At 58.2% G+C, this 15,905-nt stretch overlaps 1 protein-coding gene, 4 non-coding genes and 3 pseudogenes across 5 annotated transcripts; all 8 read right to left on the bottom strand.

The window, feature by feature from the left end:
- Window positions 1-2,063: 2,063 nt before the first annotated feature.
- LOC126423854 (U2 spliceosomal RNA) lies at window positions 2,064-2,175 on the bottom strand (annotated as a pseudogene).
- A 762-nt stretch (window positions 2,176-2,937) lies between these two features.
- Window positions 2,938-3,130, bottom strand: LOC126420797 (U2 spliceosomal RNA). Its single transcript, XR_007576096.1, has one exon. It is a non-coding gene; the product is annotated as a U2 spliceosomal RNA (small nuclear RNA).
- Window positions 3,131-3,892: 762 nt separating this feature from the next.
- On the bottom strand, window positions 3,893-4,091 carry LOC126423456 (U2 spliceosomal RNA). Its single transcript, XR_007576150.1, has one exon. It is a non-coding gene; the product is annotated as a U2 spliceosomal RNA (small nuclear RNA).
- A 734-nt stretch (window positions 4,092-4,825) lies between these two features.
- LOC126478362 (uncharacterized) lies at window positions 4,826-7,561 on the bottom strand. Its single transcript, XM_050103699.1, has one exon. The coding sequence runs from the start codon at window positions 7,559-7,561 to the stop codon at window positions 4,826-4,828; it is 2,736 nt and encodes a 911-aa protein (XP_049959656.1).
- Window positions 7,562-10,030: 2,469 nt separating this feature from the next.
- Window positions 10,031-10,142, bottom strand: LOC126423832 (U2 spliceosomal RNA; annotated as a pseudogene).
- A 761-nt stretch (window positions 10,143-10,903) lies between these two features.
- Window positions 10,904-11,096, bottom strand: LOC126420786 (U2 spliceosomal RNA). Its single transcript, XR_007576095.1, has one exon. It is a non-coding gene; the product is annotated as a U2 spliceosomal RNA (small nuclear RNA).
- A 761-nt stretch (window positions 11,097-11,857) lies between these two features.
- LOC126420775 (U2 spliceosomal RNA) lies at window positions 11,858-12,050 on the bottom strand. Its single transcript, XR_007576094.1, has one exon. It is a non-coding gene; the product is annotated as a U2 spliceosomal RNA (small nuclear RNA).
- A 762-nt stretch (window positions 12,051-12,812) lies between these two features.
- Window positions 12,813-12,987, bottom strand: LOC126421240 (U2 spliceosomal RNA; annotated as a pseudogene).
- Between the last annotated feature and the right edge of the window lie 2,918 nt (window positions 12,988-15,905).

The raw sequence follows: 15,905 nt of genomic DNA, 5'->3' as shown, positions 1-15,905 counted from the left end.
ACAGGGGGTCCTGTCAGGTCTGGTGAAGGACGGGAGCCTTGCGGCGGGAGGTTGGGACTGGGACGGTTGTTACGGCGTCGGCGTCTCCTCTTCTTGCTGCCATTTCTGGGAGACGCAGCTGCAGTCCCTCCGTTCACGTCGCGCCGCTCCGTCGTCTGCGTCGGTGGTGGTGCCGTGCTGCCATCTGGCGTGGGCCGCTCAGTGCTGCTTTCGATTGCCGCGCTGGTGACAGGTGGCGCAGCGGTAGCAGCAGGGGCCGGTGTAGCTTGCGCCGGCCTGGCGCTCGGGTCGGGCGCACCGCGGCTGGTGTTCGCCGCGCCGCCAACAGATGGCCCGGCGGTCGCCAGCGGCCCGCCGCCGGCGCGAGAAACACGGGGTGTAGCTCGCGCCGGCTGACCGGACGCGCCGGCTCGCCCCGGGCCGCTGCTACGCGGACTGGGTGCCCGACGATCGCTACCAGATGGCGCAGTGGTCGTAGGGGTGGCCGGCGTAGCCCGCGCCAGCCGGGCGTCTCGAGGTGTAGCTCGCGCCGGCCTGGCGCTCGGGCCCGGCGCACCGCGGCTGTTGTTCGCCGCGCCGCCAACAGATGGCCCAGCGGTCGCCCGCGCCCTGCCGCCGGCGCGAGATACACGAGGTGTAGCTCGCGCCGGCCGCCCAGGCGCGTTGGCTCTCGCCGGGCCGCTGCTACGCGGACTGGGCGGTATGATGCGCCGTCGGTCCGGGGGCGGTGGTCTGCGTCCTGCAGCACGGCGTCTGTCCCTCCGTGGGGTGACTACGTGCCACTCATGATCTGTAACAGGAGCTTTTTGGTTATTAGCACTCCCTGCCTGAGCGGAGACGGAGTGACGGGCGTCACTCGACGTAACCGCCGGCAGGGCAGAGGAAACGCGGCGCGTGTACGTCTGCGACCGCACAAGCACCACACCATCCGGTGCATCCGCCGGGCGCGCGGCCTTTGGTGCGTCAACCGGCGGCGCGGCTGCGCCGTGAATGACAACACCAACGGTCGCGGCGAGCGAGGCAGCCTGCCTGCCACCGCCCACCCGCACCGCAGAGCCACCTGTTGGCGGCGTAGCGAATGCGGGCGGCAGTCCCAGGCCGGTACCCACGCTCCCGACAGATGGCGGGCGGGAGGCGCCTGAGGCAGCCGCACGACGTGGCCAGCGTACGCCACTGGGTGCAATGGCCGGCGCGGGCCGCGGCGAGCCGCGGCCCATGCCGGACACAGCGCCTCTGGCCGGAGCGACGCGTTCGGCGGCAGGCGTCGGCAGCGGGCTGCCTTCACCTCCCGAACTTGCGCTCGGCACTCGTGGCGACGCGGTTGACGTCGCGGAGCGTGTCGGCAGGGGGATGCCAGACCTCCTCGGCGTGCGCACACAAAGTACACACGACGCGGGGGTGGCAACCACCGCCGTCCTGGGCGTCGCAGACGCCTGCACACTCACACAGGGTGAGGGCAAGGCAGCCTGTGAGCCCACCACGCTGCTGCGGGTCAGGACCGCCGCGTAAGTTAATCCTAAGTCCAGCCGGTCTGTCCTACTAGCTTCGGGGACCGGACTGGGCTGTGGCCATAGCCCCTCTCTATTATCTAAGGCTAGGCGGCCTATGGTACTAGCTTCCCGAGCCGCTTTCGCCTGTGGCTTGCGCCCAGCACTAACTAAGGACGAAGGGCCTGTCCTACTAGCTTCGGGGGCCCTCGCCTGTGACCTCCCGCCGGCTGACCTCTCTGGGTGCCCCAGAGAGCCAGACACGGCATCGTGTCCCATACTCACTCTCCCCCGACTGGCAGCGCCGGGGGTTGCGGAATCTGCATTGCAGAGCCGCTGGTGTAACCGCAGCGTCTTCAGCCGCGGGTCGCGTCGGCCGCAAAACTGACACTCGAAAACGGGAACCGTTTCCGGGTCGTGCAGCCTCCTATAGTGGCGGAGAAGGGCCGAGTGGTCCTTGTACTCGCCAAAAGTAGGTCTCCCGGCAGCCTTGGTGACGAAGCAGATCCGGCAGCGGAAGACCTCCGCCGGCAGCGTCACCACAAGCTCCATTGTTCAGGTCGCGGACCTGAAACAGGAGAATAAAAGCGACCGCTTCCCGGTGCAGAAATCAGCCCATATCAGCCCATATTAAGCTGATAAGAACAGATACTACACTTTGATCTTAGCCAAAAGGCCGAGAAGCGATAAGGAAAAACCGCAAGTCGAAGGGCCTAAATGCTTGCAGCGTGTGCGCTCCACATGTGGGAGTGACACACGGTGGTACGGGCCGATATGGCAACAGGCGACCGTCGAAAACATCGCAAAAGCAAGTGCCGGAAGGAAGGAGAATTCGCGAGAGCACTCGTCAACAGCCCAGTACTACCCTCCATGGCGAACAGTAAACTGCGACTCCCATTTGAACGCCGCCGGCTGCCAGGGCAGTGGAGAAGCCGTGAGGCCGCCCCACAGCAGCGCCAGGCCGGCGCGAGCTACACCGGCGCGAGGCCGGCGCGAGCTACACCTAGCCGAGTGCTTACATCGTCCACCGCCTACTGCATACGTGTGTACACACGTATTCTGCGTGCGTGCGGCGGCGACGACGACGTTCGCGAGGAGCTAAGGATATAACTCCAAAAAATGTAATTAAAATTATCTGTGGCCGGACCATATGTGACGCCAACGAGGCATCCGAAGGCACTCTTCTGTGCCCATATAAATTACCAGCCTAGTGTAATGCGGCTGCAAGAGCGTTCCGGCTAACCGCAAAAAAAAAAAAAAAAAAAAAAAAAAATAAAAAAAAAAAAAAAATAAATAAACTTCGTAAGATAATGTTAAATTAATTACAAGAAATCGAGGTGTGTAAGCAGCTAACTACTGGGCAAATCGACAACTACAACAAGTTTTGCTACCAGCGGAATATCTGATCACTGCAGAATATTAACCCATTTCAGGCTGTGTTTTAATTAATTTTAGGTGGGCCGATCCCGGCGGTACTGCAATGCCGGGCCAACCCGCGACAGAGGTGGAGCAAGCCCCTAGCACTCCGTCATGAGCCAAAAATGAGTTTAATATTCTGGTCCTGCGATGCAGGACGTATCAGATATTAAGCTGATAAGAACAGATACTACACTTTGATCTTAGCCAAAAGGCCGAGAAGCGATAAGGAAAAACCGCAAGTCGAAGGGCCTAAATGCTTGCAGCGTGTGCGCTCCACATGTGGGAGTGACACACGGTGGTACGGGCCGATATGGCAACAGGCGACCGTCGAAAACATCGCAAAAGCAAGTGCCGGAAGGAAGGAGAATTCGCGAGAGCACTCGTCAACAGCCCAGTACTACCCTCCATGGCGAACAGTAAACTGCGACTCCCATTTGAACGCCGCCGGCTGCCAGGGCAGTGGAGAAGCCGTGAGGCCGCCCCACAGCAGCGCCAGGCCGGCGCGAGCTACACCGGCGCGAGGCCGGCGCGAGCTACACCTAGCCGAGTGCTTACATCGTCCACCGCCTACTGCATACGTGTGTACACACGTATTCTGCGTGCGTGCGGCGGCGACGACGACGTTCGCGAGGAGCTAAGGATATAACTCCAAAAAATGTAATTAAAATTATCTGTGGCCGGACCATATGTGACGCCAACGAGGCATCCGAAGGCACTCTTCTGTGCCCATATAAATTACCAGCCTAGTGTAATGCGGCTGCAAGAGCGTTCCGGCTAACCGCAAAAAAAAAAAAAAAAAAAAAAAAAAATAAAAAAAAAAAAAAAATAAATAAACTTCGTAAGATAATGTTAAATTAATTACAAGAAATCGAGGTGTGTAAGCAGCTAACTACTGGGCAAATCGACAACTACAACAAGTTTTGCTACCAGCGGAATATCTGATCACTGCAGAATATTAACCCATTTCAGGCTGTGTTTTAATTAATTTTAGGTGGGCCGATCCCGGCGGTACTGCAATGCCGGGCCAACCCGCGACAGAGGTGGAGCAAGCCCCTAGCACTCCGTCATGAGCCAAAAATGAGTTTAATATTCTGGTCCTGCGATGCAGGACGTATCAGATATTAAGCTGATAAGAACAGATTTTTATTTTCCGAGATAATTCTTAGTTACAGTTTTAAGAAGTATAAATTTAAGAAATAATATTCATGACTCTATATAAATCGAGTATTACAAATTTAATGAAAATTTTTAAGTTAAAATATATAGTAAACGGTTCTAACCGCACTTAAATAGTTGAATCTTATTCTAATTCGTGGGTTAAGCCCACTACTTAAATATTGGAAGACCGCGTTAGGCGCGGATGCTTAAGTATATTACCTTAAGATTAATTCCGCGATAGGCGCGGCCTTAGATAATTCACACCGGGGAAAGTTTGGACCTAGTTTTAGGGTCTATTTTATTTATTGCATTCTTCTCCATGCCCTGACAGCACACTGCACATGCACGGCTGCCAGCGGCTGGTGTGCCACGCACGCAGGCGGGTCACACACAGCCGGACTTCTCCCCTCTGTCCGCCTTGCGGCAGACGTCACCGGGGTGTCGTGGCAGGAGGGCGTTGCTTCCCACGCTGGCTGGAGACTGCCGGGCAGTAGGCACACGTTCGGCGCCGCCCAGCACCGCGCCAGCCGAGGTGGGGGCCATATTCGGCGGACACCACGGAGGGAGGGGCACCAGGCAGCACCGCACGCACCGCTACTGACTCGGCACTGCTGCAGTGCGGCGCGAAGATGGTGTAGCGCCGCGGTCCCGCGTCGTGGAGGAGAATCTCGACGCCGACGTCACGAAGGCACCGACCTCGAAGTTCTCCGACGACTGCAGTCTCGAAGGTCTCGCAGCCTGACGTCAGAGCATGCCACAGTCTAGGGGGACACATACTGGCGGTGGCCAGTAATGTGTTCCACGTAAATGTCGCGGGACCACTTGATGGTGTCAGACACCATCAGCCGCCGCATCAGTTGGCAGTAGCGGCTAGCGATGCCTAGGTGCCGAAGCACTGCATCGTTCTGGCGGTCCCACGCCCCCAGACTGCCGACAACCAGGGCGTCGACAGTGACGGAATAGCCGCGAGCGGCTAATCCGCGCGCAACGTCGGCGTACTTTATCCTCTTCAGTTGCCGAGCGTTGTCGAGCGCAATCCGCCTGTTCTCGAAGGGGATTGTCACATCGACGATGGTTACAGTCTTCGCGGCCTCGTCAGTTATTACGAGGTCCGGACGCAGCCCACTGCTGTCCCCTATGACGGCTTGGTTGATCCTGATGTCAGGAACAGCAGTGTTTCCTCTTCTTGGCCGCCCTGCGACTGCTGTCGCGAGGCGGTTGAGGACCGCGTTGTGGCGATACTGCAGGGCTGCTGAGTGCACCATGCACGCGTTAATTACGTGCGGGAGCGTCTCGTTGTTGTGGCCACAGCGTCGGCAGGCTTTGTTGTTGTTGGCCCGCCCATCAAAGCGGCGACAACCGTTCAGAGGCACGACTCCGAGCCTGGCGCGATGGATAAAGCGCCAGTCTGCGAAGCGGGTGTATTTGCCTCCCGCTATGAAGTGGTTGGACGCTGTGGATTCCCTGGTGCACTCGAACACCTTCCCCTGGTCCGGTTTCCTGAGTAGGATGTGGCGCAGGCGCTGCCTCAGACACTCGCGGAGCGTCCGCGAGAGAAGACGTTTGGCGCCCCCTCCCACCCGGACATGCTCGACGCCAGTGTTGGCGGTGCGTCCCACGCTGTCATCATCGTGCTGCGGTCCATCGCCGCCATCTTCGAGGTGTCGTGTAGTCCCAGGCGCCGCCCCCTCCGTGGCCGGCTGCGTCACCCCTCCGATGCCGCCGTGTTCCGCGTCGTCAGCGATGGCGGGTCGGCCGCCGACCTCCACCTGCAACTCAGAAAGCAGCTCACTCCAGCGCCAGGTGACGCCACGCGGCGCTAGGCGCCTTGTGGCGTTCCTGACGCGCGTCCACAGTGACTGGATGTCACCTCCGTCGCGTGCGAGGTCACCCTCAGTGCTGCCGCTAAGGTAGGTGGCCAAGTCGGAACGACTCGGCTCCCTCCCCAGTCGGCGGCGCGCGGCCGTAGTTAGAGTGGCCCAGGCGATGTCGCGGACGGTGGCGTCGTCGCAGTGCAGCATGCGGAAGCCGTGGACGATGGTGGAGATGTCCGCAGCGTCCGCGAGCGGCGTCAGGCCGCATCCTCCCTCTCCCAGCGCGAGGTACAGCTGTTCGGTGGACGCACGCTGTGGGAGGAACAGCCATGATTTGACAGCCGCTTTCACTGCCTTGTCGAGTGCAGATAGCGGCCCCTTGCGTACCGCTCCGCCCCGCATGACAAAGTCAAGCCTAGGGAGGAGAAAGACACGCACAGCGTCAATCTTCTGCCAGGGAGCCAGCAGGGAAGCGTCCAGGTGCTGCAAGTCGCGTCGAATTGCCGCGATCGCATCCGTTGGCGTCTGCGTGACTTTGTACCCGGTGGGAACGCCAAGATGGAGGTAGGCGTCACCCGCACCGAGCACGGCTGGTTCTCCCCCTTGCAGGGCGAATACCGAGCCTAGTGTCTGCCGACGGCGGATGTGAAGCGTGGCACACTTCGACGGCTTGAAGGTAAGCCCGGCCCACGTCGCCGCCTCACCCACAACATTGAGGAGCGTCTGCATCGCCTCTGAATCCCGCGCCAGAAGCACGATATCGTCCGCATACGCCAGTGCACTCACACTGACGCCGCTAAGCGGAATACCACACTCATTTCTGAGTGAGGTTGCGGCGCGAAGTACCGGCTCGAGCGCGAGATTGAAGACGATGGGCGACAGTGGACAGCCCTGCTTGACCCCCGCCTGGATCTCTATCTCCTCCGTTAGTCCGTCAGATGTACGGACGCGGGTGGAGCAACCATCGTACATGTCGGCAATTAGACGGTGCAATTGCTCTGGTAGTCCCATCCTGCTCAGTACTCCAAGGAGGTGAGCGTGAGGCACTGAGCCGAAAGCATTCGCCAGATCAAGCCAAGCAAAGCATGCTTGGCCTCCCCTGCGCCTTGCATCGTCAATTGCCGTCTGCACAATGAAGTTGTGCTCGTAGCAGCCTTCAAACGTGCGGAAGCCCTTCTGTTCTGGGGAGAGCAGGTTCAACCGCTCCGCCCAGAGAGAAGTGCGGTCCGCAACGATTGCAGCAAAGAGCTTAGAGATGGTAGAGCTCAATGCTAAAGGCCGCCAGTTTGTCACGTCCGAGACGTCCCCTTTCTTGTGGATGAGGACGGTAGTGGATATTTTCCACTGCACCGGAGTCTTCCGCTCTTTCCAGCAGCGCGAGAAGATCTTAGCTAGCACGTGGCAGCCAGGATCCTCACGTCGCAAGTCCGAGTAGGTGACTCCGTCTGCCCCAGGAGCAGTATTGCTCGCCTTCTGGAGCCGCTGTTGCACCTCTGAAGGTGTGATCGGCAGCAGGACCTCCTCGCTGACACCAGGAGGCGTGGTGGCGGCAAAGTCCGGGACAGCAGCTGGTGCATCTGAAAGAGAGAAGTCAGATTTACCATAGATCTTTTTAAAGTGCTCCGTGAGCACGCTGCCATCGATTTGGCAGTACGGTGACGTCTCGCCAAGGACGCGCTGCATCGCCTTGCGCCGGTCCGCGCGGTACAGCTTCTGAATCTCAGACGCTGCATTCGCGTCGTACCGACGCTCGGCGGCCGCCGCGCGCCGTGCGCCACGTCCACCGCGCCGCCCACCGCGGCCGCGTGTAGGGGCAGGGGGAGGGGGATTGGCAGCAGCGTCGGCGCGGCCCTGGCCGCGGTGCGCTGCTGCTGGTGGCCCATCCTGTCGACCTCCGGCTGCCTGGCGTTGTGGCTTCGTCTCGGCGATCTCGGCGATGAAATCCTCGACGGCCGCGACGAATGCGTCCCACGGTTGGTTGTGGACGCTCTCCAGGGCCGCCAGCCAGCGCCGCTGCCTCTCCGTTAGCCGAGCGTCGGCCGGGGGAGGGGGGGGCGGAGCTGCCTCAGTTGCGCCCTGTTCGGAGGGTACAGGGGGGCCTGTCAGGTCTGGTGTAGGACGGGAGCCTTGCGGCGGGAGGTTGGGACTGGGCCGGGTGTTACGGCGTCGGCGTCTCCTCTTCTTGCTGCCAGTTCTCGGAGACGCAGCTGCAGTCCCTCCGTTCACGTCGCGCCGCTCCGTCGTCTGCGTCGGTGGTGGTGCCGTGCTGCCATCTGGCGTGGGCCGCTCAGTGCTGCTTTCGATCGCCGCGCTGATGACAGGTGGCGCAGCGGTAGCAGCAGGGGCCGGTGTAGCTTGCGCCGGCCTGGCGCTCGGGTCGGGCGCCCCGCGGCTGGTGTTCGCCGCGCCGCCAACAGATGGCCCGGCGGTCGCCAGCGGCCGGCCGCCGGCGCGAGAAACACGGGGTGTAGCTCGCGCCGGCTGACCGGACGCGCCGGCTCGCCCCGGGCCGCTGCTACGCGGACTGGGTGCCCGACGATCGCTACCAGATGGCGCAGTGGTCGTAGGCGTGGCCGGTGTAGCCCGCGCCGGCCGGGCGTCTCGAGGTGTAGCTCGCGCCGGCCTGGCGCTCGGGCCCAGCGCACCGCGGCTGTTGTTCGCCGCGCCGCCAACAGATGGCCCAGCGGTCGCCCGCGCCCTGCCGCCGGCGCGAGATACACGAGGTGTAGCTCGCGCCGGCCGCCCAGGCGCGTTGGCTCGCGCCGGACCGCTGTTACGCGGACTGGGCGGTATGATGCGCCGTCGGTCCGGGGGCGGTGGTCTGCGTCCTGCAGCACGGCGTCTGTCCCTCCTTGGGGTGACTACGTGCCACTCGTTATCTGAAACAGAGGCTGCTTGTTTAGTAGCACTCCCTGCCTGAACGGAGACGGAGTGACGGGCGTCACTCGACGTAACCGCCGGCAGGGCAGAGGAAACGCGGCGCGTGTACGTCTGCGACCGCACAAGCACCACACCATCCGGTGCATCAGCCGGGCGCGCGGCCTTTGGTGCGTCAACCGGCGGCGCGGCTGCGCCGTGAATGACAACACCAACGGTCGCGGCGAGCGAGGCAGCCTGCCTGCCACTGCCCACCCGCACCGCAGAGCCACCTGTTGGCGGCGTAGCGAATGCGGGCGGCAGTCCCAGGCCGGTACCCACGCTCCCGACAGATGGCGGGCGGGAGGCGCCTGAGGCAGCCGCACGACGTGGCCAGCGTACGCCACTGGGTGCAATGGCCGGCGCGGGCCGCGGCGAGCCGCGGCCCACGCCGGACACAGCGCCTCTGGCCGGAGCGACGCGTTCGGCGGCAGGCGTCGGCAGCGGGCTGCCTTCACCTCCCGAACTTGCGCTCGGCACTCGTGGCGACGCGGTTGACGTCGCGGAGCGTGTCGGCAGGGGGATGCCAGACCTCCTCGGCGTGCGCACACAAAGTACACACGACGCGGGGGTGGCAACCACCGCCGTCCTGGGCGTCGCAGACGCCTGCACACTCACACAGGGTGAGGGCAAGGCAGCCTGTGAGCCCACCACGCTGCTGCGGGTCAGGACCGCCGCGTAAGTTAATCCTAAGTCCAGCCGGTCTGTCCTACTAGCTTCGGGGACCGGACTGGGCTGTGGCCATAGCCCCTCTCTATTATCTAAGGCTAGGCGGCCTATGGTACTAGCTTCCCGAGCCGCTTTCGCCTGTGGCTTGCGCCCAGCACTAACTAAGGACGAAGGGCCTGTCCTACTAGCTTCGGGGGCCCTCGCCTGTGACCTCCCGCCGGCTGACCTCTCTGGGTGCCCCAGAGAGCCAGACACGGCATCGTGTCCCATACTCACTCTCCCCCGACTGGCAGCGCCGGGGGTTGCGGAATCTGCATTGCAGAGCCGCTGGTGTAACCGCAGCGTCTTCAGCCGCGGGTCGCGTCGGCCGCAAAACTGACACTCGAAAACGGGAACCGTTTCCGGGTCGTGCAGCCTCCTATAGTGGCGGAGAAGGGCCGAGTGGTCCTTGTACTCGCCAAAAGTAGGTCTCCCGGCAGCCTTGGTGACGAAGCAGATCCGGCAGCGGAAGACCTCCGCCGGCAGCGTCACCACAAGCTCCATTGTTCAGGTCGCGGACCTGAAACAGGAGAATAAAAGCGACCGCTTCCCGGTGCAGAAATCAGCCCATATCAGCCCATATTAAGCTGATAAGAACAGATACTACACTTTGATCTTAGCCAAAAGGCCGAGAAGCGATAAGGAAAAACCGCAAGTCGAAGGGCCTAAATGCTTGCAGCGTGTGCGCTCCACATGTGGGAGTGACACACGGTGGTACGGGCCGATATGGCAACAGGCGACCGTCGAAAACATCGCAAAAGCAAGTGCCGGAAGGAAGGAGAATTCGCGAGAGCACTCGTCAACAGCCCAGTACTACCCTCCATGGCGAACAGTAAACTGCGACTCCCATTTGAACGCCGCCGGCTGCCAGGGCAGTGGAGAAGCCGTGAGGCCGCCCCACAGCAGCGCCAGGCCGGCGCGAGCTACACCGGCGCGAGGCCGGCGCGAGCTACACCTAGCCGAGTGCTTACATCGTCCACCGCCTACTGCATACGTGTGTACACACGTATTCTGCGTGCGTGCGGCGGCGACGACGACGTTCGCGAGGAGCTAAGGATATAACTCCAAAAAATGTAATTAAAATTATCTGTGGCCGGACCATATGTGACGCCAACGAGGCATCCGAAGGCACTCTTCTGTGCCCATATAAATTACCAGCCTAGTGTAATGCGGCTGCAAGAGCGTTCCGGCTAACCGCAAAAAAAAAAAAAAAAAAAAAAAAAATAAAAAAAAAAAAAAAATAAATAAACTTCGTAAGATAATGTTAAATTAATTACAAGAAATCGAGGTGTGTAAGCAGCTAACTACTGGGCAAATCGACAACTACAACAAGTTTTGCTACCAGCGGAATATCTGATCACTGCAGAATATTAACCCATTTCAGGCTGTGTTTTAATTAATTTTAGGTGGGCCGATCCCGGCGGTACTGCAATGCCGGGCCAACCCGCGACAGAGGTGGAGCAAGCCCCTAGCACTCCGTCATGAGCCAAAAATGAGTTTAATATTCTGGTCCTGCGATGCAGGACGTATCAGATATTAAGCTGATAAGAACAGATACTACACTTTGATCTTAGCCAAAAGGCCGAGAAGCGATAAGGAAAAACCGCAAGTCGAAGGGCCTAAATGCTTGCAGCGTGTGCGCTCCACATGTGGGAGTGACACACGGTGGTACGGGCCGATATGGCAACAGGCGACCGTCGAAAACATCGCAAAAGCAAGTGCCGGAAGGAAGGAGAATTCGCGAGAGCACTCGTCAACAGCCCAGTACTACCCTCCATGGCGAACAGTAAACTGCGACTCCCATTTGAACGCCGCCGGCTGCCAGGGCAGTGGAGAAGCCGTGAGGCCGCCCCACAGCAGCGCCAGGCCGGCGCGAGCTACACCGGCGCGAGGCCGGCGCGAGCTACACCTAGCCGAGTGCTTACATCGTCCACCGCCTACTGCATACGTGTGTACACACGTATTCTGCGTGCGTGCGGCGGCGACGACGACGTTCGCGAGGAGCTAAGGATATAACTCCAAAAAATGTAATTAAAATTATCTGTGGCCGGACCATATGTGACGCCAACGAGGCATCCGAAGGCACTCTTCTGTGCCCATATAAATTACCAGCCTAGTGTAATGCGGCTGCAAGAGCGTTCCGGCTAACCGCAAAAAAAAAAAAAAAAAAAAAAAAAATAAAAAAAAAAAAAAAATAAATAAACTTCGTAAGATAATGTTAAATTAATTACAAGAAATCGAGGTGTGTAAGCAGCTAACTACTGGGCAAATCGACAACTACAACAAGTTTTGCTACCAGCGGAATATCTGATCACTGCAGAATATTAACCCATTTCAGGCTGTGTTTTAATTAATTTTAGGTGGGCCGATCCCGGCGGTACTGCAATGCCGGGCCAACCCGCGACAGAGGTGGAGCAAGCCCCTAGCACTCCGTCATGAGCCAAAAATGAGTTTAATATTCTGGTCCTGCGATGCAGGACGTATCAGATATTAAGCTGATAAGAACAGATACTACACTTTGATCTTAGCCAAAAGGCCGAGAAGCGATAAGGAAAAACCGCAAGTCGAAGGGCCTAAATGCTTGCAGCGTGTGCGCTCCACATGTGGGAGTGACACACGGTGGTACGGGCCGATATGGCAACAGGCGACCGTCGAAAACATCGCAAAAGCAAGTGCCGGAAGGAAGGAGAATTCGCGAGAGCACTCGTCAACAGCCCAGTACTACCCTCCATGGCGAACAGTAAACTGCGACTCCCATTTGAACGCCGCCGGCTGCCAGGGCAGTGGAGAAGCCGTGAGGCCGCCCCACAGCAGCGCCAGGCCGGCGCGAGCTACACCGGCGCGAGGCCGGCGCGAGCTACACCTAGCCGAGTGCTTACATCGTCCACCGCCTACTGCATACGTGTGTACACACGTATTCTGCGTGCGTGCGGCGGCGACGACGACGTTCGCGAGGAGCTAAGGATATAACTCCAAAAAATGTAATTAAAATTATCTGTGGCCGGACCATATGTGACGCCAACGAGGCATCCGAAGGCACTCTTCTGTGCCCATATAAATTACCAGCCTAGTGTAATGCGGCTGCAAGAGCGTTCCGGCTAACCGCAAAAAAAAAAAAAAAAAAAAAAAAAAATAAAAAAAAAAAAAAAATAAATAAACTTCGTAAGATAATGTTAAATTAATTACAAGAAATCGAGGTGTGTAAGCAGCTAACTACTGGGCAAATCGACAACTACAACAAGTTTTGCTACCAGCGGAATATCTGATCACTGCAGAATATTAACCCATTTCAGGCTGTGTTTTAATTAATTTTAGGTGGGCCGATCCCGGCGGTACTGCAATGCCGGGCCAACCCGCGACAGAGGTGGAGCAAGCCCCTAGCACTCCGTCATGAGCCAAAAATGAGTTTAATATTCTGGTCCTGCGATGCAGGACGTATCAGATATTAAGCTGATAAGAACAGATACTACACTTTTTTTTTTTTTTTTTTTTTTTTTTTTTTTTTTTTTTTTTTTTTTTTTTTTTTTTTTTTTTTTGGGCCTCCTTCCTCCCCTACAGCCCTTCCTTGTCCTCTCCAAAATTGCCGCCATCCTAGAGTGTCGACGCAGCACGCACAGGGTGCATTGAGTAGCAAGACTTGTTGCCAGGAACGAAATTAAAAGCGAGGGGCACACTCTGCTATGCCGCAGTGGGCGACGACACTTGACTCAGAAAGACACCTCGCTCTGCAGGTGTGAAGAAATAGTGAGTGGAGAACCAAAAAGGAAGAAAGAAAGAAAGATAGAAATGAAAGGAAATTAAAAACAGGGACGGCAGCACACACAAGTGAAAATGAAACTGGCGAGATAATCCCATCGCCCAGAGAATTAACTAAGGAATAAGCTTCTAAGATTGATTGCGTGATTCCTATTTTTCCAATAAAGTTTTTGCAATAATTGTTCCAATTGCGAATCTGGGGTGAGTCAAGTCAAAGATTGGTGCAAAGAACCAGGGGCAAGCCCAGGCAATGCCTGGACAAGGCGCCCTAGGCAACCTGGAACACCGTTTGATATCCATGGATCATTGCAACTTTCAAATACCGGGCAAAAGTGGTCGTATAGTTGTGAGCAGATTCCGCCACGCGATGCTGGCTCCACAGGTAGTCCATGTAAGAGACAGCATCGGCGAGGGAAAGGTCGTAGATCGTGAAAATGGTGTGGCCCAAGAGCCACACCATTGCGTTACGCCTTGGTCGGGGTTGTGTTTGAAGATCAGGTGTAAGGAACCAGTCGGTGCACACATTTGCTGGCGTCGTCCCACCGATCAGCGCTATGAGTACACGTGCAAGGGTCCACACTTCTGTGACGTGGGGGCAGAGGAGGCGATGCTCCCTGGTGTCAACGTCACCACAGCGGCCGCAAGCAGCCGAGGGCCGTAGGCGGATGGCCGCCAGGCGATGGTTAGTGGGGATTAAATTGTTGACGACACGGTACCATAGCGCCGAAACTGCCGTGGGAAGGGCTGAGTTGTTAATATTAGCCCAAACTTGGCGCCAGATGACCGACGGTCGTCTGTCCTCTAATTTATGTGGCTTGGGCTGGCCTCGGAGTGCCTGGTAAAGGCGCTTCGACGTGCGTGCCTTGTCAGTGGCCACTGTGAGGACATAACTGCGGTGGAAGTAATAGTCTCTGACCGTCGTCAGCCGGAACGGAATATGCGTCAAACAGATTGGTGCACGCGCCGAGTGTGGACGATAACGGTCGAAGAGGACCGCTGTAGTCCCACCGGGGTCGGCTTCGCGCAAAGCGGCGACACGGTGTATCAGAAGGGCCGCACATTTCCGGGAAAAGTCAATGAGGCCGAGGCCGCCATCGACCTTCGGCAACGTACAGGTCAGCGCATCAACCTTGAACAGCGCATGCCGCCACAAGAGCCAATATACTGCTTGGGAGATGGCTCGGCCGATCTGCTTCGGCAGCGTAAGGAGTTGGGCGACATACGATGCTCGTGAGAGGAGATAACCATTAATAAGCTGGATGCGTTGATGGAGGTCGAGCCGTCGATCAGCGTGGCTCACGCAAAGGCCCCTGATGCGTGTGAGAAGCCGCCGCCACGTGAGGGTTAACATACGCTGCGGACAGGCAGTCACTTCAAGACCCAAGATACGCTGTTCCCCTACAACTCGGTACCAGGGGCGTTCGACGGTCAAAGATCGTGGCCCTAGCGGAAGTAACACAGTCTTGTTGGGATTTAACTGAGCACCGGAGGCCCGTTCATAAACATCGAGAATGCGGCGAACGGAATCGATGTCCCTTGCGTTAGCAACGAACACACCAACGTCATCGGCGTAGGCCGCACAGCGGAAGGTGACGCCTGGGAGAACGACACCGTCGACCAACCGGCCAATGTCACGCAGCATGGGGTCCAGCGCTAAGGCAAACAAATACATCGACAAGGGACACCCCTGTCGAACTGACCGTTTGATGGGAATGGGGCGCGACCGGCAACCGTTCACCACGATAGTGGAATTCGCCCCATCCAAGAAGTTCCGGATGATGCGTATGAAGCGCTCCCCAAAACCCATCCGCGACATAACGCCCAGCAGGTAAGGGTGCGAGACCCTGTCAAAGGCACCGGCAAAGTCCAAGGAGAGAATGGCAGCCGGGGTGCGAGTGTCAGCGGTGAGGAAGACAACATCGCGGTACAGGGAAGCGGCGGTGAAGATGTTCCGACGCGAAACGCCACAGGATTGAGTGGGGCAAAGTACCTTAGTCATCGCCTGTTTGAGACGAGAGGCCACGCATCGTGCCACCAACTTATAGTCAGTGTTAAGGACAGTGATAGGACGCAGGTCTTGAGCTCGGCAGTGACCAGTCACCTTTGGAATAAGGGCAATACGTCCAGATAAAAAGTCGGCGGGTAAGTCGCATCCAGCAAAAATCTCCTCGCACATTGTGCAGAAACGGTCGCCGAGCAGGTCCCAAAATTGTTGGTAGAACTCATAAGGGAGACCGTCGGGGCCAGGTGACTTGCGTCCCGGACAGGCACGGAGGACAGATGTGAGGTCAGCGAGTGTCAGGGGCTCGGTTAAGGAGCCGCGGTCATGACGATCCAAAGAAGTTGGCACCCCACTGACAAGTGCACGTTGGGCGGCAACGTCGACCTCAACATCCTGGAAGAGGTGCGTGAAATGGTCCGTCAGGTGTTGGAGGACGTCGCGGTTGTCTGTGATACGCGCACCATCGTCTGTCTTAAGGCGCAAAATGGTGTTCTTCTTGGCACGAGTTCGTTCAGAGGCTAGGTGATAAAGGGATGGCACCTCGCCTTCAATCAGAGATGCAGAACGACACCGCACCACCATACCGTCGGCTTTCTCCCGAGAGAAGCGAAGGATTTGCGCCTTAATTTTGTTGAGGCGCATGCG

This window comes from Schistocerca serialis, chromosome 1 (assembly GCF_023864345.2).
Source record: "Schistocerca serialis cubense isolate TAMUIC-IGC-003099 chromosome 1, iqSchSeri2.2, whole genome shotgun sequence".
In the NCBI taxonomy this organism is placed as follows: Eukaryota; Metazoa; Arthropoda; class Insecta; order Orthoptera; family Acrididae; genus Schistocerca; species Schistocerca serialis.
Note: the sequence above shows the minus strand (reverse complement) of the source record. Positions and strands in the feature narration are given on the sequence as shown.